This window comes from Bos javanicus, chromosome 22, assembly GCF_032452875.1.
Source record: "Bos javanicus breed banteng chromosome 22, ARS-OSU_banteng_1.0, whole genome shotgun sequence".
NCBI classification, from domain to species: Eukaryota; Metazoa; Chordata; class Mammalia; order Artiodactyla; family Bovidae; genus Bos; species Bos javanicus.
This window is the reverse complement of record NC_083889.1, coordinates 16,665,817-16,691,294: the sequence shown is the minus strand read 5'-3', so window position 1 is coordinate 16,691,294 and position 25,478 is coordinate 16,665,817. Positions and strand designations below refer to the sequence as shown.

General features: G+C 47.9%; 1 protein-coding gene across 6 annotated transcripts in view; it reads left to right on the top strand.

Moving 5' to 3' along the window:
• The window catches only part of LOC133235143 (interleukin-1 receptor-associated kinase-like 2), a 70,220-nt gene that overhangs the window by 22,190 nt on the left and 22,552 nt on the right, over positions 1–25,478 (top strand). For 3 of the 6 annotated variants that reach the window (XM_061396219.1, XM_061396220.1, XM_061396221.1), the window contains 2 exons: positions 1,903–2,085; positions 21,534–21,680. In XM_061396219.1, the coding sequence (XP_061252203.1) occupies positions 1,903–2,085; positions 21,534–21,680 (330 nt within the window). Of the gene's footprint in view, positions 1–1,902; positions 2,086–10,634; positions 18,932–21,533; positions 21,681–25,478 lie in introns of those variants that run through there. The other 3 variants (XM_061396222.1, XM_061396224.1, XM_061396225.1) reach the window with 3 other exon arrangements.

The following is a 25,478-nucleotide window of genomic DNA, read 5'->3' as shown; positions in this document are numbered from 1 at the left end:
AGTAAGTGTCTTTTAATTTCATGGCTGCAGTCACCATCTGCCGTGATTTTGGAGCCCCAAAAATAAAGTCTGACACTGTTTCCCCATTTATTTCCCATGAAGTGATGGGACCGGATGCCATGATCTTCGTTTTCTGAATGTTGAGTTTTAAGCCAACTTTTTCACTCTCCTCTTTCACCCTCATCAAGAGGCTTTTTAGTTCCTCTTCACTTTCTGCCATAAGGGTGGTGTCATCTGCATATTGAGGTTATTGATATTTCTCCCGGCAATCTTGATTCCAGCTTGTGTTTCTTCCAGCCCAGCATTTCTCATGATGTACTCTGCATATAAGTTAAATAAGCAGGGTGACAATATACAGCCTTGATGTACTCCTTTTCCTATTTGGAACCAGTCTCTTGTTCCATGTCCAGTTCTAACTGTTGCTTCCTGACCTGCATACAGGTTTCTCAAGAGGCAGGTCAGGTGGTCTGGTATTCCCATCTCTTTTAGAATTTTCCACAGTTTATTGTGATCCACACAGTCAAGGGCTTTGGCATAGTCAAAAAGCAGAAATAGATGTTTTTCTGGAACTCTCTTGCTTTTTCCATGATCCAGCGGATGTTGACAATTTGATCTCTGGTTCCTCTGCCTTTTCTAAAACCAGCTTGAACATCTCAAAGTTCACGGTTCACGTATTGCTGAAGCCTGGCTTGGAGAATTTTGAGCATTACTTTACTAGCATGTGAGATGACTGCAATTGTGCGGTAGTTTGAGCATTCTTTGACATTGCCTTTCTTTGGGATTGGAATAAAAACTGACCTTTTCCAGTCCTGTGGCCACTGTTGAGTTTTCCAAATTTGCTGGCATATTGAATGCAGCACTTTCACAGCATCATCTTTCAGGATTTGAAATAGCTCAACTGGAATTCCATCACCTCCACTAGCTTTGTTTGTAGTGATGCTTTCTAAGGCCCACTTGACTTCAGTCATTTCCATCTCTTTCCGGCCTGCCAGGCTCCTCTGTGCATAGGATTTCCCAGGCAAGAGTACTGGAGTTGGTTGGCAAGCCCTCCTCCAGGGGCTCTTCCCAAGTCAGGGATCTAACCCAAGTCTTCTGCATCTCCTGCATTGCAGGTGAATTTTTTACTGCTGAGCCACCAGGGAAGCCCATTGTAGACAGTAGCCCCCTGTACATTGTACACTGCTTCAGAGTTGGCAGAGTGCTTTTTAGATCCATGGCTCTCTTGCTCCTTGTAACAGTTTTATGAGGATGGCGGGCTGTGGATTCATTGATTGATTCATTCAGTTCTCCCTGCCAGGGCTGGGACTTAGAGGTGACGAGAATGAGATGCCCAGGGCAAAACTATAGGCGGCATCTACTCTCCAGCTGCTTCAGGGGCAGGACCAGCCCCGAGAGTGAGCACTTCCTTAACGTTTGCCCCCTGGCTGCCTCCACGGCCTCACTTTGGTCCTGGCCCTGCCCCCACTCTGTGCCGGGCCTTCTTCTCTGTCCTGAGGCTCTAACAGTGCCTACATGGGGCTTCTGTTTGGAAGGGAAGACAGACAAAGTTCTTTCACCTTCTGTTACACTTGAGGAAACCGAGGCTCCCATCCCCCTGGGCAAGTGTCTTGCCCATAGCAAATAAGCAGCTAAAGCTCAAGGCCCCTGACCCTCTTGTCCAGTGGTTTTTCTCCTAAGTCTTGCATGGCCGCCCAGGGTGACATTTACATTCAAGTGTGAGCATGCTGGTCCTGGTGGTGTTGAATGACTTGGGCTGCCGGTGGAGCCCAACTCATGGTGGAATTTCAGGTAGAGTGAGGGGCAGGTGGCTTTGTGATGGACAGAGCCGGGCCAGCATGGGGTCCCTCTGGTGGAGGGACTGCCCTTCTGACTCTTAAGTATTTTTTTGTGCTCACCTTCCAGCCTCCTACGTGATCACAGACCTGACCCAGCTGCGGAAGATCAAGTCCATGGAGCGGGCCCAGGGTGTGAGCATCACACGAGAGCTACTGTGGTGGTGGGGCATGCGGCAGGCCACCGTCCAGCAGCTGTTGGACCTCCTGTGCCACCTGGAGCTCTACCGCGCCGCCCAGATCATCCTCAACTGTGAGTCCCCACAGTCCCCTCACAGCCAGCAGGAACTGCGCTTTCTGGCCTTAAAAGCTTTCCTGATCTTAAAGACATTTCTTACCACCCAAGTAAGAAATTAATAACAGTGGTCACCCCCAGGGAGAGGAATGGTGCAGCCAGGGAAGCAGGAGTTGGAGAGAGATTTTATTTTATTGATTTTTTGATTGTCAGTCTCTTTTAAATGTCATCTTTTAAATGTTGGTTCTCTGTTGCAAAAATAAATAGAAATTTAAAAATAGCTATAACATAGCAATTCAAGAAAGTCGGCAGTAAAAATTATTTATATCCTCATCCTGTTTCCCAATTTGGCATCCCAAGAAGTAACCACTAGTTACAATTTCTTGTCTGTTTTCCCAGAAATTTTCTAGGCAAATGTTTATATGTATCTGCAATGCTTTTAATACAAATGGCAGAGAGAAGACCATGCACTCAGACGGCCCCTTTGTTTTCACCTGGCAGTTGATCTTCCAGGCTGTTTCATATTGAGATCTTTTGCCAGCAGTGACATTGTATTCCTATGACATACTGTATGGCGATTTATTGATGGGTGTTCAGGCTGCTTCTAGCAGTTGCCTGTTGTATATAGTGTTGGGACACACACCGCATTTGCACACATGTGAATCTAGTTGTGGGATGATTTTCCCAACATTGGAATGGCTGCGTTGAAAGTTTGTATATTTTAAGTTTTGATGAGTTCAGTACCAGTGTTACAAACTGCCCCCCTACAGATATGGCCATGGTGGGACTATATTAACAGGTAATAAATAATAACCTCCTTACCTTGAAGGGTGTCAGTGAAACTGAAAAAATAGAATATGTCAAGGGCCTGGTGTTCAGCCAGTGTTCAGCAGAGGCAGGGGGATGGGGGGGGCCTGATAATCTACACTGGACCCCCCAGCCCCATGTTCCCAAAGAGACCCTTTCAGTGTGGGGCAGTGGGCCAGGCCTCACAGGAACTTACTGAGCCGCTGCCCAGTGCCTGGTGCTGTCCGAGGTCCTGGAATACAGGTGGGAAAGCAACAGGTCCTCTGTTCTCATGGAGAGCATAGTGATGGGGAGACGGCAGACAGGAAAACAAGTAAAAATAAAGGGAGGGAGTGACTGAGTAGGGGAGCCTTCTAGAACATGGTGGTCATGAAAGGCCCATCTGAGGAGGTGAAGTTGGAGGAGTGAAAAGAAGGCACCTGTGAGAGGAGTTGGAGTAAGAGAACCCAGGGGAGAGGGAACAGCCTGTGTGAAGGCCCAGGGGTGTTGAAGGAACTAGCAAAAAGCTGGTGTGAGAGGTAGACAGCGGGGCATTCAGAGCCCCACCGGCCTGTGGGAGACCTGTGGGCCCTGAGCTGGGAATAACCTGACTGAACCAACAGACCTCAGTTCAGCACCTGCCTTCTGGAATCAGGGAGGGCTTCCAGGAGGAGGAGTAGGGGCTTAGAGCCTTCCATCCTCAGAGATAAATCAGGAGCTATCAGGGTGGCCTATAGGTGGAGACACACAGTGGTTGGTGTGACTAACACCTGTCCTGTGTAACTGCTTGCAGATCCCTCTTTGGCTTGTCTGCAGCCCCAGAACCTGACATGTGGTACACTCTGAGTTGAGTAGATGTGCTTTCAAACATTTTTCATGTTTTGATAGAATTAGTGATAAACTCTAAATGGGATCAAAAAGAGGTGAGGAAATTTGTGCCTGTCCAAGGATGCTAAAGAGAAAGAGAGGGGAAAAAAGAGAGAGTTGTGGAGAACGGGGACTGCAGAGTGGAGCAGGAAAGCTGTTGTTGGGTCAGGTCAGCCAGAATGGAGGGACCTCGGCTCAGGCCACTTTGGAGAGGACACCTGTTTAGGGTACTGGGATGCTGCAGGGGTGTCTGGAGGCCTAGGGAAATTGAGGAATTGAGACACATCTCTTGTTGGACACACCAGTTTGCCATTGACGTCAGAACCTGACTGTTGACTAATCTTGAACATATTCTTAACAATTTGAGGTCAACACACAGCTTAATGCCAGATTCAGAGAAACACACTCATTGCAGTGTGACCGTCTGAAGCTGACACTGACTAGGCACTTTTGAGGTGCCAGGCGCTGAGCTTGGTTCCTCCCAGAACCCCCTCGAGGTGGGTGCTCTAAGGAGCCCCTTCTCCCACTAAGAGGACACTGAGGTCAGGAATGGCTCAGAGCCTTCCCCAAGGGCACAGGTCTGGTCACACCCAGGCGCGTCTGGATCAGAGTCCTCATTCTTAGCTTTTCTCACGGGAACTTCACTGCACGCAGTGTTTGGTCTTCCAGGAAACAGTAATAGTTATCTGTCAGCCTTTCTTCCTAGAACTTTACTCAGTTCCCTGCTTTCCTGTTCCAACCGCCTGTAACCTCTCAGGACTGTGAGAGTCTGCCTCTGTTCCCCAGTCCTTGGCTCTGATTAAAATTGCCTGAGGAAGAGACATTTGTTTTGGGATTTCGGTTGTGTTTTCACTATTGCTTTCAGTCCTCAGGCAATACACTTCCCCTTTCCGTATCTTGGGGGTTTTTTGGGTTTTGTTTTTCTGTGGTTTGTTTTTTTTTTAATTAAAAAAAAAAAAAAAAAAGGTGCCGTAAATCTTGGTCACTTTTTGAAATTGAATACAAAAGGCATGAGTGAGGCATATTAAGTTTCTGTTATTCCAGCCAATTAGATCAGTTTTCCCTTCCCTAATTGTAACATTGCTTTTGTTTAGTCCATGCGTCCTGTGGGCCTCTGTGCCATCCCATGGACTGTAGCCCACCAGGCTCCTCTGTCCGTGGGATTTCCAAAGCAAGAATACTGGAGTGGGTTGTCATTTCCTTCTCCAGGGAATCTTCTCGACCCAGGGATTGAACCCGCATCTCTTGCGTTGGCAGGTGGATTCCTTACCCCTGTGCCACCTGGGAAGCCCTAATGGTAGCATTAGTTAAACCTTGCTTTGCATTTACTTTTTGTCAGGCGAGTGTATTCTCCTCGGTTCTGTCTCGTCACAGCAAAGATTTGGAGCGATGGACATTAAAGCCCTCGGCGCGTCACAGCTCTCGGGTCTTGGACAAACCGTATTATAGCTCTTAGACAAATCAGTGTTATAGCTCTATTTCATTTAGAAGATAGCAGGAGGATCCATCCCCGAAGTGTGAGGGCATGCCAACCCAAAGACACGAAGAGAAGAGAGTGGAGAAGCACGCCAGCTCCCGGGGGAGAGAGAGAGAAAGAGCTTGCTTTGGCTCCTCCTTTTATGTTTTTTCCTCCCCCTGGGCCTGCCCTATGCAAATTGGGCTTAGCCAGGAGTGCTGTTTGTTCTTCCTGAGGTCTTCACTCCAGTCCTTCACTCCAGACCTTCCTTTGTTCTATTTTTGCGGGCTTTTCCCTTCCTTGTCTTTTAGCCACCGCCATTTTGGACTCCTGTTTTCTATTCTAACTACCTAACACTTGCTGAAGATTGTTTATGAGCTTGCTCAGCTGCCCATAGCAGTTTGAGAACCTAACTTCTGCCCACCACTTTTCAGATAACTTTAAGACTAGGTTTGAGTAAAACAGAACTTGAAAACCAGACACCAAAAGTCCCACATATAAAGCCTCAGAGACTTAAGACTCTAGGTAATATATTTGTATTTAGCAGAGACCTTCCGAAGGTTGTACCTGAACCAAAAGGCTGAGTGTGGGGTTCATGGAGGGCCACACGTGTGTCCTGTCTCTTGAAATCATGTCCTTCAAAGAGCTGAATGTGTGGGTCTCTGTTCCTTGATATTTTCTTAATTGCCAAGACCATTAATATTCAATTGTCAGACATTAAATGTTATAAGAATTAGAATAAACTAGTACAGAAGCCTTACCATTGCTTTTTCTGGCAAATCTGCTTGCCAGGGTCAACCTTTTTTACTCCTTTAGCTGTTTCTTGGTAGTTTCCTATATTAGCGTCCCAGGTTTATTGCTGTTACTAAGGGCAGACTACAGTGATTTAAATAAGACTTAAACAAGACTGTGCCTCCACACATGCCTTCCAGCCAACAAGAAAGGCACGATCCCCTGGGAATTGCAGTGTAACCTCCCTTCACAGACCATTGGCCAGGGTTGATCACATGATCATATGTAGTTGCAAGGGAAGCTGGGAAATGGGATCTGTAGCTGGGAGCCTGTGTGCACAACTAAAGTGTCTATTACTCTAGAAGATGAGGGGATACATGTTGGAGGGACAGCTGTCTTCCTTTGGCCCTTTGCTTTGGGCCACCCTAATATCTGTATGTATCCTTTTTCCCACAAACACAACATGCTCACCCTTTCCCCAAGGGAGTCTCTTTCAGCAAGGGGAGTGAGTCCTTTGCTTGGTCTATCTGGCAGCCCCTTGTTCTTTTAGTTGACCAGTGATTCTTAAAGTGTATTCCTTAGACTTCTAAGGCTTAGCTTCCCCTGGGAACTTGTTAGAAATTCAGGTTCTTGGGCCTTACCTCAATTGCCAGTGTAGATAAAGTTAAGAACTGCTGTTCCAGCACCTGGTTCTCTGATTTCTGACCCTGTTTTGAGGGGTGGGGTAGGTATTGGTGGAGCTTCCCTGCTTCCTGTTCTCTGTGGTCTCATCAGAAGTGGGAACTTCTGATAAGGCTGCCCTTATAGGGGGCTACATGGCTTTTATAGCGCTCTTCCTGCTGGGGAGAAGTGGTTTGGGGGCCTCAGAGAAGCTGTGGGGTCAAATAATGGCCAGCTTTTGTCACACCAGGCTTGTGGTTTCTTTGGCAATACATTTCCCTCAAAATGCTAGAAATTTCTGGTCTCTTGGCTTCTAATCAGTTGTGTATGTGATAACCACAGCTAATGATCCAGCCTAGATAGCTTACTTCTTAGCTCTGAAAGGTTTGCTCTTTTATTTAGTGGCCTATGTACTCAGCCTGCACCTCACCCACCCCCCCACTTCCTCCTAATTTAAGGTGCATACCTGGAGCCTCCCCTGAGGCCACCTGAAACAATAACTTGGATGGGATGGAAGTGTTCTTCTTTGGACTCTTGCTTCTGGGCTCTGTGTCTGGCAGATAGCGGTGGACTGAGAATTAGATCAGTGGTGGACTGAGAAGTGTGAATTAGAAAGGTTGGGGCCATGCTATCACCTCCTGCTGGGACTTTCCCTTTGGGACCCCTGACAGGGGACGTGGTTCTTGGTCAACTTGGATTTTCTACTGCAGGCTGCATCATCATTTTCATCTCCGCTTTAACACGGTCTGGCTCCACAGGAGTTCTTCTGCCTTTGTTGGAGGTCTCTTGAAAAAGAAGCCACATACACCAACCCTCAGAACATTTTCAGCTTCTCCATTTAGAGTTACGGGATTGCTTAGCACATGGACTGCCTTCCGAGGATCACAGGTGACAGTTTTGCTTTGGTATGAGGAGAGTAATCAGCTTTCCAGCCTGCCATACCTGGGTCCTTGCCACCTCTAACATTATTATATTGATCTGACTCCTATGTTTTGTGCTTAGCCATTCAGTAGTTTCCGACTCTTTGAGACCTTATGGCCTGTAGCCCGCCAGGCTCCTCTGTCCATGGGGATTCTTCAGGCAAGAATGCTGGAGTGAGTTGCCATGCCCTCCTCCAGGGGATCTTCCCAACCCAGGGATTGAACCCAGGGCTCCTGCATTGCAGGCGGATAATTTACCAGATGAGGTACCAGCGAAACCCTGGCTCCTATAAGAAAGGCCAAAATAACAACGAGTTAAACTAAAAGAAGATTTCTCTCCATTAGTAGTGTGTGTGTTGGCAAAAAGGCTGATAGGGTGGATCCACAGTGTCAGGGATTCAAGGTTTTTTTCTACCTTATCCTGCTATCCTGAACATGTGGTTTCCAGCTTGTGGTTTGAGATACTCTCTTCAGCTCCTCTTCTCTTTTCCATATTCCAGGCAGCAGAAAGGGGTGGGGACTTTTCTTTCCTTCTAAGGGTTTAAGCTGAAAGAGGTACTTTTATCACTTCATTCAGTTCAGTTCAGTTCAGTCGCTCAGTTGTGTCCGACTCTTTGTGACCCCATGAACTGCAGCACGCCAGGCCTCCCTGTCCATCCCGGAGTTCACCCAAACTCATGTCCATGGAGTCGGTGATGCCACCCAACCACCTCATCCTCTGTCATCCCCTTCTCCTCCCACCTTCAATCTTTCCGAGCATCAGGGTCTTTTCCAATGAGTCAGTTCTTCGTGCCACTCGTGTGTATGTTCCTCGGTTCTTTGTCTCATCACAACAAAGACTTGGAGTGACAGACATTAAAGCCCCCTCAGCGTGTCACAGCTCTCAGGTCTTGGATAGACCGTGTTATAGCTTTCAGGTCTCGAATGGACCATGTTATAGCTCTTAGACAAATCAGTGTTACAGCTCAGTGTTACAGCTCTATTTTATTTAGAAGATAACAGGAAAATCCATCTTCGAAGCGTGAAGGCACATCGATCCAAAGACACGAGGAGAAGAGCGCCCCAGCGTGGTGGGGAGAGAGAGAGAGACCTAGCTTTGGCTCCTCTTATATGTTTATCTCTCCCTGGGCCTGTCCTATGTAAATTGGGCCAGCCAGGAGTGTTGTTTGTTGTACCTGAGGTCCTCGCTCTGGTCCTCGGACCTTCTTTTGTTCTATTTTCGCGGGCTTTTCCCTTCTTTGTCTTCTAGCCACCGCCATTTTGGACTCCTTTTCCCTATTCTACCTACCTAACATTCGCATCAGGTGGTGAAAGTATTGGAGTTTCAGCTTCAGCATCAGTCCTTCCAATGAACACTCAGGACTGATTTCCTTTAGGATGGACTGGTTGGATCTCCTTGCTGTCCAAGGGCCTCTCAAGAGTCTTCTCCAACACCACAGTTCAAAAGCATCAATTCTTCGGCTCTCAATTTTTTTTATAGTCCAACTTTCACATCCATACATGACTACTGGAAAAACCATAGCCTTGACTAAACAAACCTTTGTTGGCAAAGTAGTGTCTTTGCTTTTTAATATGCTGTCTAGGTTGGTCGTAACTTTCCTTCCAAGGAATAAGTGTCTTTTAATTTCATGGCTGCAGTCATCATCTGCAGTGATTTTGGAGCCCCAAAAATAAAGTCTGCCACTGTTTCCACTGTTTCCCCATCTATTTGCCATGAAGTGATGGGACCAGATGCCATGATCTTCGTTTTCTGAATACTGAGTTTTAAGCCAACTTTTTCACTCTCTTCCACTTTCATCAAGAGGCTCTTTAGTTCTTCTTCACTTTCTGCCATAAGGGTGGTGTCATCTGCATATCTGAGGTTATTGATATTTCTCCCGGCAATCTTGATTCCAGCTTGTGCTTCATCCAACCCAGCATTTCTCATGATGTACTCTGCATATAAGTTAAATAAGCAGGGTGACGATATATAGCCTTGACGTACTCCTTTTTCTATTTGGAACCAGTCTGTTGTTCCATGTCTAGTTCAAACTGTTTCTTCCTGAACTGCATACAGATTTCTCAAGAGGCAGGTCAGGTAGGCTGGTATTCCCATTTCTTCATTAAGTTCTATTAACTAGAACCTAGTCACATGACCATAATTAGCTGCAAGGGAAGTCTGAATGTAGCTTAAAAATGTAGTTTTTATCCAGGCAGCTGTCTGTCTAGCTAAAACTTCTAAAACTAGAATGTAGAAACTCATTCCTACATGTCAAAACATCCCGACATTCTAGAATGTAGCTAAAACTAGAATGTAGGAAGACAAGGGGAATGGATATTCTCACCACATTTGCACTATCTCTAAATAATGTGCTTATCCTGTTCTTTTCATATATATCAATTTAAATATTATCCATTAACTTCCTAGAAGAGAATTTGGCTCTACATGTTGCAGTAAAAAGGAAAAAAGAGGTATGAGTTTTTCTTTTTCCCTTTTCTGGGAACAAAGAAGATAAAGATAAAAATCAGTGAGCAGGCCTGAGCATTCCTTGTTTTTTTTAGTCTCAGTTCAGTTCAGTTCAGTCACTCAGTTGTGTCTGACTCTTTGCGACCCCATGAATCGCAGCACGCCAGGCCTCCCTGTCCATCACCAACTCCTGGAGTTCACTCAGACTCACATCCATCGAGTCAGTGATGCCATCCAGCCATCTCATCCTCTGTCGTCCCCTTCTCCTCCTGCCCCCAATCCCTCCCAGCTATCAGAGTCTTTTCCAACAATGAGTCAACTCTTCCCATGAGTTGGCCAAAGTACTGGAGTTTAAGCTTCAGCATCATTCCTTCCAAAGAAATCCCAGGGCTGATCTCCTTCAGAATGGACTGGTTGGATCTCCTTGCAGTCCAAGGGACTCTCAAGAGTCTTCTCCAACACCACAGTTCAAAAGCATCAATTCTTCGGTGCTCAGCTTTCTTTATAGTCCAACTCTCACATCCATATATGACCACTGGAAAAACCATAGCCTTGACTAGACGGACCTTTGTTGGCAAAGTAATGTGTCTGCTTTTCAATATGCTATCTAGGTTAGTCATAACTTTTCTTCCAAGGTCTACTGATCTTAATTTTGCATGTCAGTAACTTAAGTTTGCTTTTGTGCCCCTTAACTCTGCAGGAGCTACAGTGCACATTTTCTTCTTTGACTCTATGCTAAATACATCCCCTATCTGGTGTTTACCCTTTCAACACCCTTCCCCTTGTAGTTACACATCAAAAAGAGGGCCGCAGAGCCCCCCAACTCTCAGACTCAATTATTGGATTACCAGTGCCAGTTTATGACTGTCTTTGAAACAACTCGAGAGGAAGAAATCAAGATCCTATCACCTTTGCTCCTCATCACCATCATGACTGCAAGCCCTTGCCTTATAGAAGTCCTTAGACTCCTCATGGAGGAGGGACGCAGTTCTGGGGGCGTGAGCCTACTATGTTCCCCTGTCTACTGGCTGAGAATAAAAACCATCTTTCTATTTCCTCCAAACTCTGTCTCCGTATTTTTTATTTAACTTTGGTGGGCAGAGAAGGCCAAGATTTTGGCCGGCCACATACACACCTCTTCTCCCCGTTCCTCCAAATACATTTACAGCAATACATTTATATCCTCTGTAATCTGTAGATGGATTTTTAGTTCCTCTATAGTCTGTAGGTTGTTGTTCTAACTTTTAACGAATATCATTACATATTTAATGAATTTTCCATCAGCTCTAGACAGTGTCCCCCCCCCCTTTTTTTTCAAGATATCTTTTGATGTGGACCATTTTTAAAGTCTTCATTGAATTTGTTACAACTTATTTTCTGTTTTGGTTTTTTGGCCAAGAGGGATTTTAGCTCCCTTACCAGGAATCAAATCTTCTTAACCACTGGACCACCAGGGCAGTGCCTAGGCAGTACCTCTTGATGGTTCACTTTGTGAGATGAAGTGACTTTACCTTGCCCTTTATTACTCTCCCCTCTCCGCTTTCACCTCCTGACTTCTGGCAGAGACCAGACATAAAGTGACTTTCCATGGATGTCTTCACATCCAGGCTCTTCTGAGCCCACAGGGAAGAGCAGGGTCTTAAGTGAAGCCCCAGTCTCTGAGTCAAGATAGGAAGAGGAATGGGGCGTTTGTATTGCGTTGAAAAATGTCTTTTTGTGATGGGGAAAGTACCGTATGCATAGGATATCCCCAGGGTGACTCATGGCTTAGAGTAGCATTTCCCAAATCACGTGCCCGTGTGCTCCAGCAAGTTACCCACTACAAACAAAGGGTTCATGAAAAAATAACCTTGGGCAATCTGTATGCTTTATCAGTGCCCCCTAAGATACACACCAATGTTTTAAGGCTCTGATAAGTTCTGTAGCAAAGGAACCTATTTAGGCCAGTATTTTGCATTTACATTTGACTACGGGAGCCCTCTTTTCATTTGATACTTATTAATATTCCCACGGAATCAGTACACTGTGGGAGTCACTGCTCTAGTAAATGGTGGCCATGGTGCAGTTGTTGGGCATCCCAGGGGGGCCTCATGATGGAGAACCTGGGGCATCAGGGGCGGCATTCACATGGTCAGGCCAGCATCAGAAGAGTCTGACCCTGGGACCTAGGTTCAACCATCACCCTGGGGCTTAAAACCTGAGCATCCTTCTCCTGATGGGGACTTTTCCTGACCACCAGGCTTAGGGAGAGGGCTGTGTGCTGGCATCTGGGGGTCTCAGGAGCTGGAATCAAGGCAGAGGCCAAAGTATCAGAGCTGTGGCTTCCCGCCAGAGGTAGGTTGGTTGTCATTGCAGCTGAGCTTCAGAGCTGATGAAATGCCACTAAGGTGGGCATGGGAGCTGAACCCGCCAACAGCAGTGGTCTGATGGCTCTAGCTCTGAGCATGAAGGCATGAAACCAGCTATGCCTGACCTGTGAGGTGAAACTCTCCCTTGTTCTTCCTCATAGGGAGTTAGATACACAGAATCTGGAGAAGAGAGTCAGCAGTGAACTGAGGCATGTTATCAAGTGCCCACCATGTGCTAGGTGTCAAGGACACAGCAGTGAAAACACAGACTAGATCTCCGACCTGAAGGAGTTTGCAGTTTAGTTGAGAGCTGGATATGAACAGGATGCTGGCATAGAGATGGGTACCCAGCCGCAGCAGGAGTGCTCAAAGGAGAAATGTAGGTAGGTAGGTAGGAGGGTGGGAGAGGGGACGTTTTGATTTCATCTGGGGAAGCTTCCCTGAGGAACTGAAACTTGAGTCTCCACTCAAAGGACGGGTTGGCCAACCACACAGGCATTTGCAGGCAGAGGGAACAGCGTGTGCAAAGGCCTGGTGGTGGAAAGGAGCAATGCTTGGCCGTGGTCAGGTCTGCTTTCATCAGGAGTGAAGGGAAGGTTTGGGAGGGAGTATCCCCACTGCTCTGGCCATGGTGGGGAACAGGGGCCTCTGAGGTTCCAGGTGTCAGCTGAATAGGAGAGCAGGAAGCTTCTGGAACCTGAAGGGACTCCAAGGGAGGTGAAGCAGGTTTCTTCTTTCCATCTGCTGCTGTCCTCTTCCTGGGAGTTTGTTCTTTCAAGTTCCCCAATTTTCACACGGTCTTTTCTTAGTTGAGCAACCTTCACAGTTTCTAACTTTTGTTTGGTGGCTCAGCCAAAGTCATTTCCTTCCTGGAGCTGGGCTCTCGCTGGGTGGGGAGTTTCTGTCTGTTGTCCAGATTCCTAAAGTGAAATGGAAGAGAACAAACCCTTTCTCTCCCAAAGAGGCTGAGCAGTTGCAAGGACCAGACAGGGCTGGTGTGTGTATTCTGGAGATTTCCCCAACACGCGCTCCTTTCCTACCACTAGGGAACAACAAAGTGTGGGAAGGACTCAGGTCCTAGGACCCCAGGAGACTTGCCCCTGGTGGTGGCACTGCACTGGACCAAGAGCCCCCCTGCCCACTCCCACCACATCCCAGCCAGGAGTCATGTTACCTGAGTGCTAGTTATAACTTGTATTTAGCACCTGATGTGCTGGGCAAGTATATTACCTCACAGATCTTGCTATTCTCATTTCATGGATGAGGAAACTGAGACGCAGGGATTAAGTAAGTCACCCAAAGCCACACAGCGAGTAAGCAATGGGCAGGGAAGGGATGCAGGTCTGCTTGACCTTAACCCTGCTGGGGGACATCACCAGAGGGCATCAAGTCTCACTTTCCTCTCTGAAAAACAGGCGTAGACATTGTCCTGTCTGATTGTCTCATAAACAGGGAAGCTTCAGAACATAAGTGGCACTAGGTTTTCTGAACATCCTTGCTGTGTGACTTAGCATGGTCTCCTGACCCTCCTTCCACACATTAGTGATTCCACTGGAAAAGAGCGAAGCTTTGAGCACTGTAGGTTTCTTGGGAGTCCGTGTGAGCGTGGACAGAGGGGCACATGTGGTGCCTTTCAACCAGTCCCCAGGTTTTCAGAGAGGACGAGTGGGAGCTGGAGGGAGAGGAGCCGCGGTTTACTGAGCTCCTGCTCTATGCCACGCTGTGGAAAGCAGCTCCTCTGGGTTACGAGCATTAGACACATGTTGAGGTTGCCTATTAATCAGGATGGGCTGTGGTATTGCAGTCACAGATAAACCTGGAAATCTTGGTTGTTCAATGTAGCAAAGATTGATTTCTCAGAGTCTAGGGCTGCCTCCTGCCTTCTGGCACTTGGTAGGCCATCAGGAATGCATGGTTTCCACAGTCACTGTAGAGGGAAAGAGAGGAATGGACGAGGCTTGCTTTATCAGGGAAGTGACAATGGCATTTCCACTTAACACCTATTGGCCAGAACCAGTCAGTGCCCTCAGCCTAATTGCTAGAGAGGCTGGGGTCTGAGGGGAGCAAATGACTGTTTGGTAAGCACCGTCTCAGCTCTAGGGTACCTCAGTTCAAGGGGTTTTTTACAAGATTCCACCTCACTGTGGCCCACGCGGTCTCACAGGGTCTAACCCTCGCCCAATTCTCTCAGCTCATCTTGGCTACTCCCCCCACCCTCCCATTCATTCAGTTCAACCAGTAGGGTCGTCTTTCATTTTAGGAGATAGACCGAACTATCTTCTGCCTCAGGATTTTTGCACATGCTGTTCCTTCTCTTTACAATGCTGGTCCGTGCCCACCCCCACCCCCCAACTCCCTTGTATTCTTTCCGTGGTTCATCCCTCTCATCTTCTGAGTCTCGACTTAAACGGCACCTGTCCACAGAAGCCTACCCTGGACACCCCATGTAAGTAAGTGTCAGGTACCCATCCCTTCCTCCAGCTTGTTTTCAGCGCAGAATTCCTCCCAGTTTATAATTAGATATCTTTGAACTATCATGTGGGTTTTGATAACGGTTGGCATCCCCTGTCCCTAACACAATGAGTAAGTGAATGAGGATGAATGAGTCATTTTAGCAGCTGGGGGACAGTTCCAGTGGAGGATCCTAGATAGGGTGATTGGGAAGACAGGTCATGCTCTCTGACTTGCCTAACTTCACGTCTAGCTTGAGCTGGGAGTTTCTAGGGGTGTGTGTGTATGGACTTTGGATGCACAGGGAGGGAAAGGAAAAGGAAAAGAGAGGGTCTAGAAAGTTCTGTTTGTCCTGCTGTGGCCAGCTGGCACCTGGGTTCTTCACTTGGGGGCTGAATCACTTTTATTTGCTCTCAAAGGGATCCCTTTAAGCAACATGAGTCAGAATAAACACAAAAAATAAAGACAAATATATAAATACTACATCACGGTTTACCTCGAGGTAGCACCCCTCAGCCGAGGGCTGTGAAGAGTGGGGGAAATTCCAGACTTGCTCACCGGGGAAATACCTTGCCGGCAGCTGGAGTGCCCTTTGCTCAAGCATGTGGCTCCAGGGTTTGCCACTGTATCAAATGTTCCCGAATTGCTGGCCCCTGCGAGAAGATCACAGGGCCCTCTGCCAAGGACCCAGCATGTGTAAGCCTTTCGACCAAAGGAAGTGGGGCGTCCATAAACAAAATATAAGTAAGAGAACTATGTCAGGTTTCACTTTACTGAAGTATTACCTAGAGATAGCAACCGGCCTTTCCCCCCAGAGCTGTCATCTGAATTCAATAGGTTACACATACAGGAAAACACAGGAGGAAAAAACGCCTGACCTAAACTCGGGGGAGATGAGCATAACAATAGTAAATTACAATAGTAGCTTATAACTATTGAGCACTTACTTATTTCATCATCTCTGGGGGCGGATGGCACAGTTCCTCATCCCACTTGTCAGATGAAACTTGGAGAGTTTCCTTTGCCCACAAGCGTAACTGCGGTGTGCATGAGTGAATTCACTGAATTCACTATTGGGCCCCACAGCACATGTGATCTGTGGCTCATTAGAGAGAGTGGAACATCCTAAAAATACAAAGCAGGGAGAAAAAGGAATCAGACCCACTGTTCCCTGGGAACTATGGAGAGAGCGGAGAGAAACGCTTCTTTCTGACCCTTCCTCTGCCCCTTGGAGCTGGAAACTCAATCCTCATCATTCTGGGTTAAACCAACTGTTCTGAGCCTTATCTAGGGAGCTTTTGAAAACATCCAGACTCTGATTTAATTGATCTGAGAACCAACACCTCAACCCCTTGGCATCCACAGCCACCAAAGATGTTACTTTGAGCTTTGGCATCTCCTCCCATTTCTAGGGGTCTCAACAGGAGAACCCCAAGTTGCCTGTCCTCCTGGGTGTGAGCAGGCCAGCTGCCAATGACACAGCGGACAGAAGCAGGGCAGAGCTCTCCTCTATCGGGGCTTCTGTAATACTCAGCGCGACGGCCACTGCACCTTCAAGGCCCTGCCACTGCCCACTGAGACGCACATGTCCATTGGAGGGTTTAAACTGTTGGAACTGTCCATCCCAGATGCTTCCTTCAGAGAATCTAAATTGGGATCAGAGATTCTTCCTCTGTGTCTTTGAGCAGCAAGAGAGGACAGAGAATGACTGAGTCACAGTTTGTGCCCTCTCCCATCACTGGCCCAGCTGTGTATCTGGTTTTATATCTGGTTCCACTGAGTCCTGGGATTGTCCTGGGATAGAAGGGTTATAATGATTCTGACTCCATAGAAGATGCAAATGAAGCTCAGAAGGTTACAAAATCCAGCCTAAGAGGGGCTGGCTCTGGAAACTTCCCCACACTTCCTCTCACTTCTACTCGGTGATCACAATTCCTATTTTTGGTTCTCATGATACAGCAAAATCAACTTTTTGTGTGCACTCTTTTTGAACATGTAATTGCAGCAGAGAAAAGAGTGCTGTCTCCTGGAAGTGTGAGGCTGCTCCCGTACATCAGTCATAGGAATAAATGATGTCACTGACTTGCTTTTTGGTCTTGGCAGACAGGAAACTGGTGAGATTTAAAGATCATCATGACCCTTTCGTGTGAGCGTTATGTCCTCCTTTGCCCCATCCTGCTTTTGATGTTCTATTTTTATTTCAACGACACTCTGCAGTATGTACTGGCCCAAAGGAGTGGGCGTGGTATCCTCTCAGGTATCATGATCAGTTTCCAGGCAGTAAGAGGGGAAAAGCCACAGTTTCTCCCACTCATGGGTTTGATGGTAGGAAATGAGACAAGCAAAAGCGTGCCCTGCACCTTCCAATTCAGATCGGACACCAGCAACCCAAGAGTCAAACTGAAGATATGTCATGTTTATGACATGTCATGTCATGTCTGCATCTCAAAACCATCTGAAAACCCAGAGTGCTGAGACGGGGGTTTCACAGGAAACAAGCTTCTCAATTTGATTGCTACCGCAGGCCTGAAGCTGGGCTCCGTCAGCTGTCCTCTATGCCCTTGTGTGTGACTAGGTGAGACTCGAGTGGACTTTAGCTGAAATGCTCTGACGAGTTCAGTTTCAGGCTGGAGCCCCCACTGGGTGCCACAGGACTGTTCCCTCCCCAGTCCCACACGTTTGCACAGAGCACAGTGCCAGCTGTAGGCTCCCGCATGTCACTGCACACTCTCCTTAGGGTGACAATGTAACGAAGCCGTTTCTGTTCCTGAGGGTGGAGGCCAGAGAGGTCAGCCACAGGTGGGTGGGTGGCCTTGATGTTCCTACCAAATAGATCTTGACTGAGAGGCAAAGATCTGTGCAGAAAGGGAAAGGGGAAAGGGATAAGTCACTGAAGTGAGGTCAGGCCGGGATGGCCACCTTCACTCCCATTTGACTGATGACGAAACAGGCTCAGCCAGGCCTTGGATGGGGGAAGGTGCCAGTTGGGGTGCAGGTGGGACCTTTAGAAGCTGATATATTCAGGAGCATCTCCTGCTGTGGTGGGCTGTCTGGGATCCCCTTCACCAGCAGGCCCGACTGGCCCAGTGCAAGGGGAACTGGAGCCACAGAAGAGCCACCTCTGGCCCTGTGCCTCATACATAGATGTTGTCATGAGGACGGCTTGGACGTGGCCCTTTGAGAAATACGAGACCCACACGAGGCAGTTGGTGGAGAGTGGGGTGTGCCAAGGGGCCATCTCCTCAGGCCAGAGAGGGGAAAAGAGGGCTCTGAGAGGCCCGGGGGCCCCTTCCTCCTAGGCTGTTCGCTTCTGCTCCATATCTTCCCAGGAATCAGTGTTCACTACTGGTGACTGTCCCTGTTGTCACTCTCTACAAGAAACTGTGTCACCCAGCACCTGAGGAAAGCAGTATGTGACACGAGCAAAGACGTGGGACTCCGTGAATCCTGCTGGCAGGGCTGCCCTTGGGGAGGAACCTCGCTTCTGGGATCACAGTTGGGCCAGAAGGGCCTCTCCCTGATGGGATTGGCGTGGGGGCAGCTTGGTGCCTGAGGACCCCAGGTGGGGAGAAATGAAGTGTGTGACCTCTGGGGCCCCCCTATGGGGTGGCGTGAATTTCAGTTTGGGAAGAGGGCAATTCAGTTCGGGAAGATGAAAAAGTTTTGGATGGATGATGGTGATGGTTGGACAGCAGTGTAAATGCACTTTTCTTTTTTAAAATAATATTTATTTATTTATTTGGCTGTGTCGAGTCTTAATTGCGGCATGCTGGCCCTTCATCGCAGGCATGCTGGCTTCTCTCTAGCGGTGTCTAGTGTAAATGCAGTTAATGCCACTGAACTGTAAAATTATTAAGATGATAAATTTTACGTTTTATGTATTTTACCACAACTTAAAAAAACAAATGCAGTAAAACAACAACAAAAAATTGTAAATGATTCAGAGTTAGGTTAAATGGAAACAAAAAGACTCCAGCCTACATTCTTTACACCCAATATGTGGGCTGCTTAAGAGATAACCTGTGGAACTTCCTCGGTGGTCCAGTGGCTGGGACTCCATGCTCCCAACGCACAGGGCCCGGGTTCAATCCCTGGTCAGGGATCCCATGTGCTATAACTAAAATCCTGCATGCCACGACAAAAATTGAAGATCCCACATGACGCAACTGAGCCCCAGCACAGCTGAGTATTTTTTTTTTAAGAAAAGAGATAACCCACTGTTTTAAAAATATGATACCACCACCACCACCAATGAAGTTCCCATGTTTTGAGCTAATCAGTTAACGTGTGCTGATTCCTCTTAGTCTCGTGGAAGTTGTCCAAAGCCAACACAGCTGGGAGGTGATGAAACTGGTGTCCCTGCCAAAACCTGGACTCTGAGCAGCTAAGCTCTGCTACTTCTTTATAAGATAAAAGATATCTTATAAGATGCTGTGCTGTGCTTAGTTTCTCAGTCGTGTTCAACTTTTTGTGACCCCATGTACTGTAGTCTGCCGGGCTCCTCCATCCATGGTGATTCTCCAGGCAAGAATATTGGAGTGGGTTGCCATGCCCTCCTCCTGTGGGTCTTCCCAACCCAGGGATCAAACCCAAGTCTCTCGCATTGCAGACGGATTCTTTACCATCTAAGCTACTAGGGAATCCCATGAATACTGGAATGGGTGGCCTATCCCTTCTCCAGGGGACCTTCCTGACCAGGAATTGAACTGGAGTCTCCTGCATTGCAGGTGGATTCTTTACCAGCTAAGCTAACTGGGAAGCCCATCTTATAAGAAAGTTCCATTTAAAGGAATAGTATGTCAGTGACAGTAAAGGAAACAAGGAAAAAGTCACCCATTATCCCTCATTCGGCCTTCGGGATACTTTTGTGCATTCCCTCTGGCCTTTCCTCACTTGCTCGAAAGCTGTTCCCTTTGTCCTGCTTTTCCTCCGGTGGGGCCACGCCAGAGCCGAGCCACCTGCAGAGGGGAACTGGAGTGCTAAGGACAGTGCATTTGAGTGGTTCTGTCCTTGCTGGGTAAATAACAGTGAAACCAGCCCCAGGTTTGAATCCATCAGCTCTTTGGCTGGGAACAAACCATTTCACCCATCTGAGCCTCAATATGCTCAAAAGTAAAAGGCAGAGATAGCTGTCAGCCACCAGAGATGGTTGAGAACATCAGATAAATCTGCACGGCCTTCCGTGTGCAGTGCCGTGAATTTAGGCATTATTATTGTTCTAGTCCCAGAGCGCCTGTGTGAGAAGTTTGGTTCCGTAGCAATGATTGGTTTTATTTATAGAGAGACACAGTTTGTGTGCCTGCTCAGTCATGTCAGATTCTTTGCGACACCATGGACTGTAGCCTAGCCTAGAATTCTCTATCCATGGAATTCTCCTAGGCAAGAATACTGGAGTGGGTTGCCATTTCCTCCGCCAGGGGATCTTCCAGACCCAGGGATCAAACCTGAGTCTCCTGCATTGACAGGCAGACTCTTTATCGCTGAGCCGCCCTGGGGAGCCCCAAGACACAGTTTACCTGTTGGAATAAATGCTCCTGCAGACCCAAAGGCTGGAGGTGTTTCGTTGAAGCCCCACCCACTGCCCATGTGAGAACGAGCGAGTGGCCAGTCTTCCCCACACTTTGGGGCGCTCTGTTTTTTTGGTTCTCAAAAACATATGGGTCCACCTCTCACCACCAGGAGGTGAAGGGCCTTGAACGCAGGGCTGTAGAATTAGGATTTGGTCTGGGAGGCAGTGGGGGGTGGGGGGTGTCAGAGGGTTCATGTGCGGAGTGTGTGTTTTATCCTGTAAGTGGGGAGTCAGATGGGCTCTAAGCCGGGAAGTGGCGGGGCCAGGAAGGTGTCTCAGTAAGATGAGACCTGGGGAGGGCTCTGGAGGCCACTGGAGCTGGAGGCCGGACCAACCTGAGAGGACGGCAGTGCTGGGGGAGGGGAGAGGAAGCCGGTTCTTAGGAGCAGGCTCTGTGGAAGCTGGTGGAAACACACCCTCCAGCACCTTTGGGGTTTCCCAAATCACTGCAGAGAGGAAGTGATTACTCTCAAAAGGCAGCTGACCTCCACCCAGGCTCCTTTAGCCGGTCCTGCCTACTCAGGCTGTGTGATGTCCGACAAGCCACTTAACCTGCTCAGGCCTCAGAATCTTCATCTCCAGCAGGATGCACTGAAGGACCTTGGGAGGATTTCATGCTTGCAGAACTGGGGCTGACCAGACGTCATGGCTCGAAGTTGACGTGGCTGCTATTTTCAGGCTTCCCATCTCTAAAACAGGGAAGGATGCACGTGTCTGCACTGCTCATGGAAGGGGAAGCTGGAAGACGGGCAGTACTTTTATACTTAGGGGCTCAACTAGGGACTCAGCGGTTCCCCGATGTGTTCAGGGAACCTCATGGTCTACAGAGCCCTTTCATGTATGCGTTCTCATTCCCTCTTCCTGACAGCCCTGTGAGGGAAGCAAGCAGATGTTATCATGACTATCACTTCTGTCTCATAGGTGAGGAAACAGGCTCGGAGAGAGAAGGAAAGTGACTTATCAAAGGTCACACAGCTGGTAGGATTGGAAGTCAGGTGGGTCTGACTCAGAGTGCCTGAGCTGGACGGTCGCAGAGATTGTCGGGTCCAAGCGCTATACATTACACGCGGGGAGGCCAAGGCCCAGAGAGGGAAACAACTTTCGGGGGCGCATGAATCTGAAGCCAAGCCCAGACTCTGAACCAAGTCTCTAGATTTCTCCATCCAACCTCTCGATGGCTAACCCACTTCACTGAATGATAATAGCTTTCTTTCTTCCTACCTCATTTCAGGGAAACCAGTTCTTGAAGTCAAGTCTTCCATCCCAGACTTCTCGGACACTGTGAAGCCAGGAAAGCCTTTGGCAGCTTCTGTAAGAAACACTGAGGATAAGCAAGAAACGGGGCAGCCTGTGAGGCCACCCACCTTTCCAGGCTCAGGTAGTTTTAATTAAACTTAATTTTTTAATTTAAAGGAGATTTATTTAAGGAACTGTTTTATCTATGAGGATATTTAGCTCAGAGTATAATAGCAAAAAAATGGAAACAACGAGTGTGGGTGGCCAAATTAATCACAGATGGTGGTAACAGTAAAATCCTGCTAACAGTGACATAGGGATGAATATACACGGGCTTCCCTGGTGGCTCAGATGGTAAAGAACCTGCTTGCAACGTGGGGGACCTGGGTTCGATCCTTGACTTAGGAAGATCCCCTGGAGGAGGGCATGGCAACCCACTCCAGTATTCTTGCCTAGAGAATTCCCATGGACAGAGGAGCCTTGTGGGCCACTGTCCATAGGGTTGCAAAGAATTGGACATGACTGAGCAACTAAGCACAACAGAGCACATGTATATACACGTGGAAATATGCTCGTGATACGCTGAGGTTAAAAATGTCAGATGACAGAAGGATATATGCCATCTATTACCTTTTTTTTTTTTTGTTTGGCCTCACTGCACAGCATGTGGGATCTTAGCTCCCCAACCAGGGGTTGAACCCTGAATTGGCAGAGCACCTGGGAAGTCCTGCATTTTTGTAAAAAGGAAAAAGAAACTCAGTAACAGAGGGCTTTGTATGTGTTACACACTGTTCTAAATTTATCCTTCAAAGATGTTGACCTTTTTAACCTTCAACTGACTGTAGGAGTTTGGTATTATTTTTCTCCCCATTTCACAGATGAGGAAACTGAAGCACAGAGAGGTTTTCATCATGTGTGGTAAGGAATCATATACCTTGGAGTTGCCACCATGTAAATGCTTATTAAACGTTAGCTGATCTTAGGAACATTCCAAGCACCCCAGCTAGGTTGAGTCTGGAAAGTTAATTCTAGGCCAAGTAGTCTGAATTATTTCCTATAGCCTATCATGTTCATATGCTATGGGCCCAGGTATTTTACCTTTGGTTCCCCAAGACCCAGCACAGGCTCCGGGCAGGGAGCCTACTGACCTCTTCATCTGCCATCCTCAGGCCCCTGGCCCTTGCAGCCATGTTGGGGGTTGCCAAGGGGCGCTGCCTGCCCCATAGCCGTCCTCCCCTCTGCCTGGTAGAGATCTGCTGCTTTGTTCTGTGGAGTTTGAGTATGGAGCGTGAAAGTGACTTGCTCAAGATCATGTGGGTAGGAAGTAGCATCTGAGCCATGTGATTTGAACGCTCATGTCCCCAGCCACTACACACACCACTGACCCAAAGCTTCTCAGCTCGCTTCAGTTGTCTCCACCTCCTTGTCCCCTGGGGAAGGACTCAGCCAGCAGGTGACTTCCCCAGGGGACCCGTTCTTCATGCCATCTTTCCCACGTCTCCCCCGGAGTCCCACCCACCTTCTGTTTTTCTGCAGTCTCCTGAGTAGAGAGCCGGAGACCCCAAATCCACGAAACCTCCCAAAGTCATTGATGTGGCCCCCGAAGCCAGGGTCAGTGTCGGCTGAGAGGAGCAGGCATGGGCTTTTGCATCTGGCAGACTTATATTTGAATCCCAGCTCTGTCCTCACTATCAGGAGACTGACTACTTTAGCCTCTCTGTACCTCATTTTCTTCATCTAAGAAATGGGCATAATAATAGAAACCATATCATCCTGTGTGGGAAGTAATTATACACCTTGGGGTTACCACCATGTAGATGCTCATTAAGCATTAGCTGATCTTAGGAATGTTCCAGACACCCCAGCTAGGTTGAGTCTGAAAAGTTAATTGTAGTCCAAGTAGTCTGAATTATTTCCTACAGCTAAAGAGTTTTTTTGTTAAGGGCAGAACTCTGATCAGTGATTAAAGATAAGGGGATATGGTCCTAAAGCTCATTTGACAGTGGTTGGTAGCCAAAGGGAAGGAAACTAATAAAATAGGGAGATTCTAGGGGAGTGAGGCTAGAGAAGATTACTGATAAGCAGCTTCTTTGGAGGTTCCTAAGCTCAGCTGCTGTGAAAACAAGCACCGTGTGTCTCTGCCAGCCTTCGCACCCTTTGCTTTCTTGAATGGCACCTGGAAGGACATGTTCTTAGACAAGTCAGGACCATAACTATCTGTAGACAGAGACAGGAAGTCTATTGTCCATCTTTGCCCAAGCTGAAAATATGGGTGTGATCATTAATTTCCTCAAACAACCCAAAGCCAGTCTTCTCTTGGGAAAACCCCAAGGTTCTATTGGGCCCCAAAGTTCCAGCTGTTTCTCTCATAGGAGTGGAGAAGGTGGAGGCAAAGGTAGCTGGGGAGGAGGACTGACAGGTGGGAACGGTGCCTACTGGCAGTCACTGAATCAGCTTGACACCCTAGGGCGGAGGGCTCTTGGTAGCTAGGGAAGGAGGCATAACCTGTCAAAACTCTATGGCTGACCAAGCGGCGGGAGTGGGATTCAGCTCATGTGAATTGTTCCAGAGTTCACATCTTAACCTCTGTATCTCCTGATCCGCTGGCAGTAGGTAGGGAGGAAGTAGGGAGAGACATGGAGAAGGAAAATACACAAGCAGATGAGCCATGGACAAGTTCTCAGTACCTCCTTAAACAGATACTCAAAGCTAGATTTCAGATAAAAGGGCACTGAGCGGCTGAAATAATTGTCACAAAGCCTTACCTATAGGAGAGGCATCGGCTGTTCATCAGAACTGATTTGCTCTCATTCTATATGTAGTTTTACCAGCCTTGGTACCCCATATATACCAGAGGCTGGTCTTTGTGCTTTATGCCATCTTTTAATCTGGAAAAGAACTCTACACAGAATGGACTATTGCTGTTTTCTTTTGTTGTTGTTTCTTCATTTTTACATTTGAGAGAGCTAAAATGAGGCACAACTCACCCAAGTTCAAATCTTTAGTAATGACAGAGCCAGGACTGGAGCTCAGTTCTGTCTGCTACCAAGAAAGAGATAGGGAAGCTGTAGATGCTGATGCACTGCCTGCCACATGGCAGGATCCAGAAAACTCCAAAATGAGATACAGCACTCTGCCTGCAGTGATGCAACTCAGCAGGACAAGATTTCGGTGTATTCTGCTTGAGAAAGCAAAAAATCTTCTAGAAAGATTTCTGTGGGAAATGGCACACGAAAGTTGAACTCTAGTGTTTTGGAAATGACATTTGTGTAGACCAGTGTCTTCCATGAGTGTTTCCAAAGAAAGCAAAGGCTTGTTCTTACCTGGTTTCTCAGCCTTGCAGTACTGGCCCACATTCCACTCCCTTTCCCTCCACTCTCCAAACCAGAGAGACAAACAGACTGAACCACCCTCAGTAGCTCTCCTGTGTCACAAGAGCAGACCTCAGCGATCTCCCTACACTGAGAGGCTTGGTGCAGCCCCCAGAGCAAACCCCAGGTATCAGACCAGAGAATCGTGACTGTGTGAGGCCAGTGCAGACCTTGGTATTGCTGGGCAGTGGGAGAGGGTGAGGGACCATGTGTGCAGCCTAGTGCGGCCACCCTGGGGTGGGGGGAGCGGATTGTGCAGAAATGCAGGAAAGAAGCAGCGGGGGAGTTGAGTTGGCCTAGAGCAGCTGTCCCCAGAGTGCAGAGCCTCTGCCCGCCAGTGTGCATGGAACACAGGTGTTAGAGTGTGTGTTACATGCACAAAAGACTAGGGATTCAATGCTGAATACTCAAGATGTGAATTAGAGCAGAGTGAAAGAAAACATCGTGGGGCAGCACGGACGCATGACCCACACCTAGGAGGTGGACGACTATGACCACTGTGACTCAGGCCAAGGAAGGGCACTGAGCCGAGCCTAAGAGATAGCGGGGTGACAGTGGAGGCCTCTGAA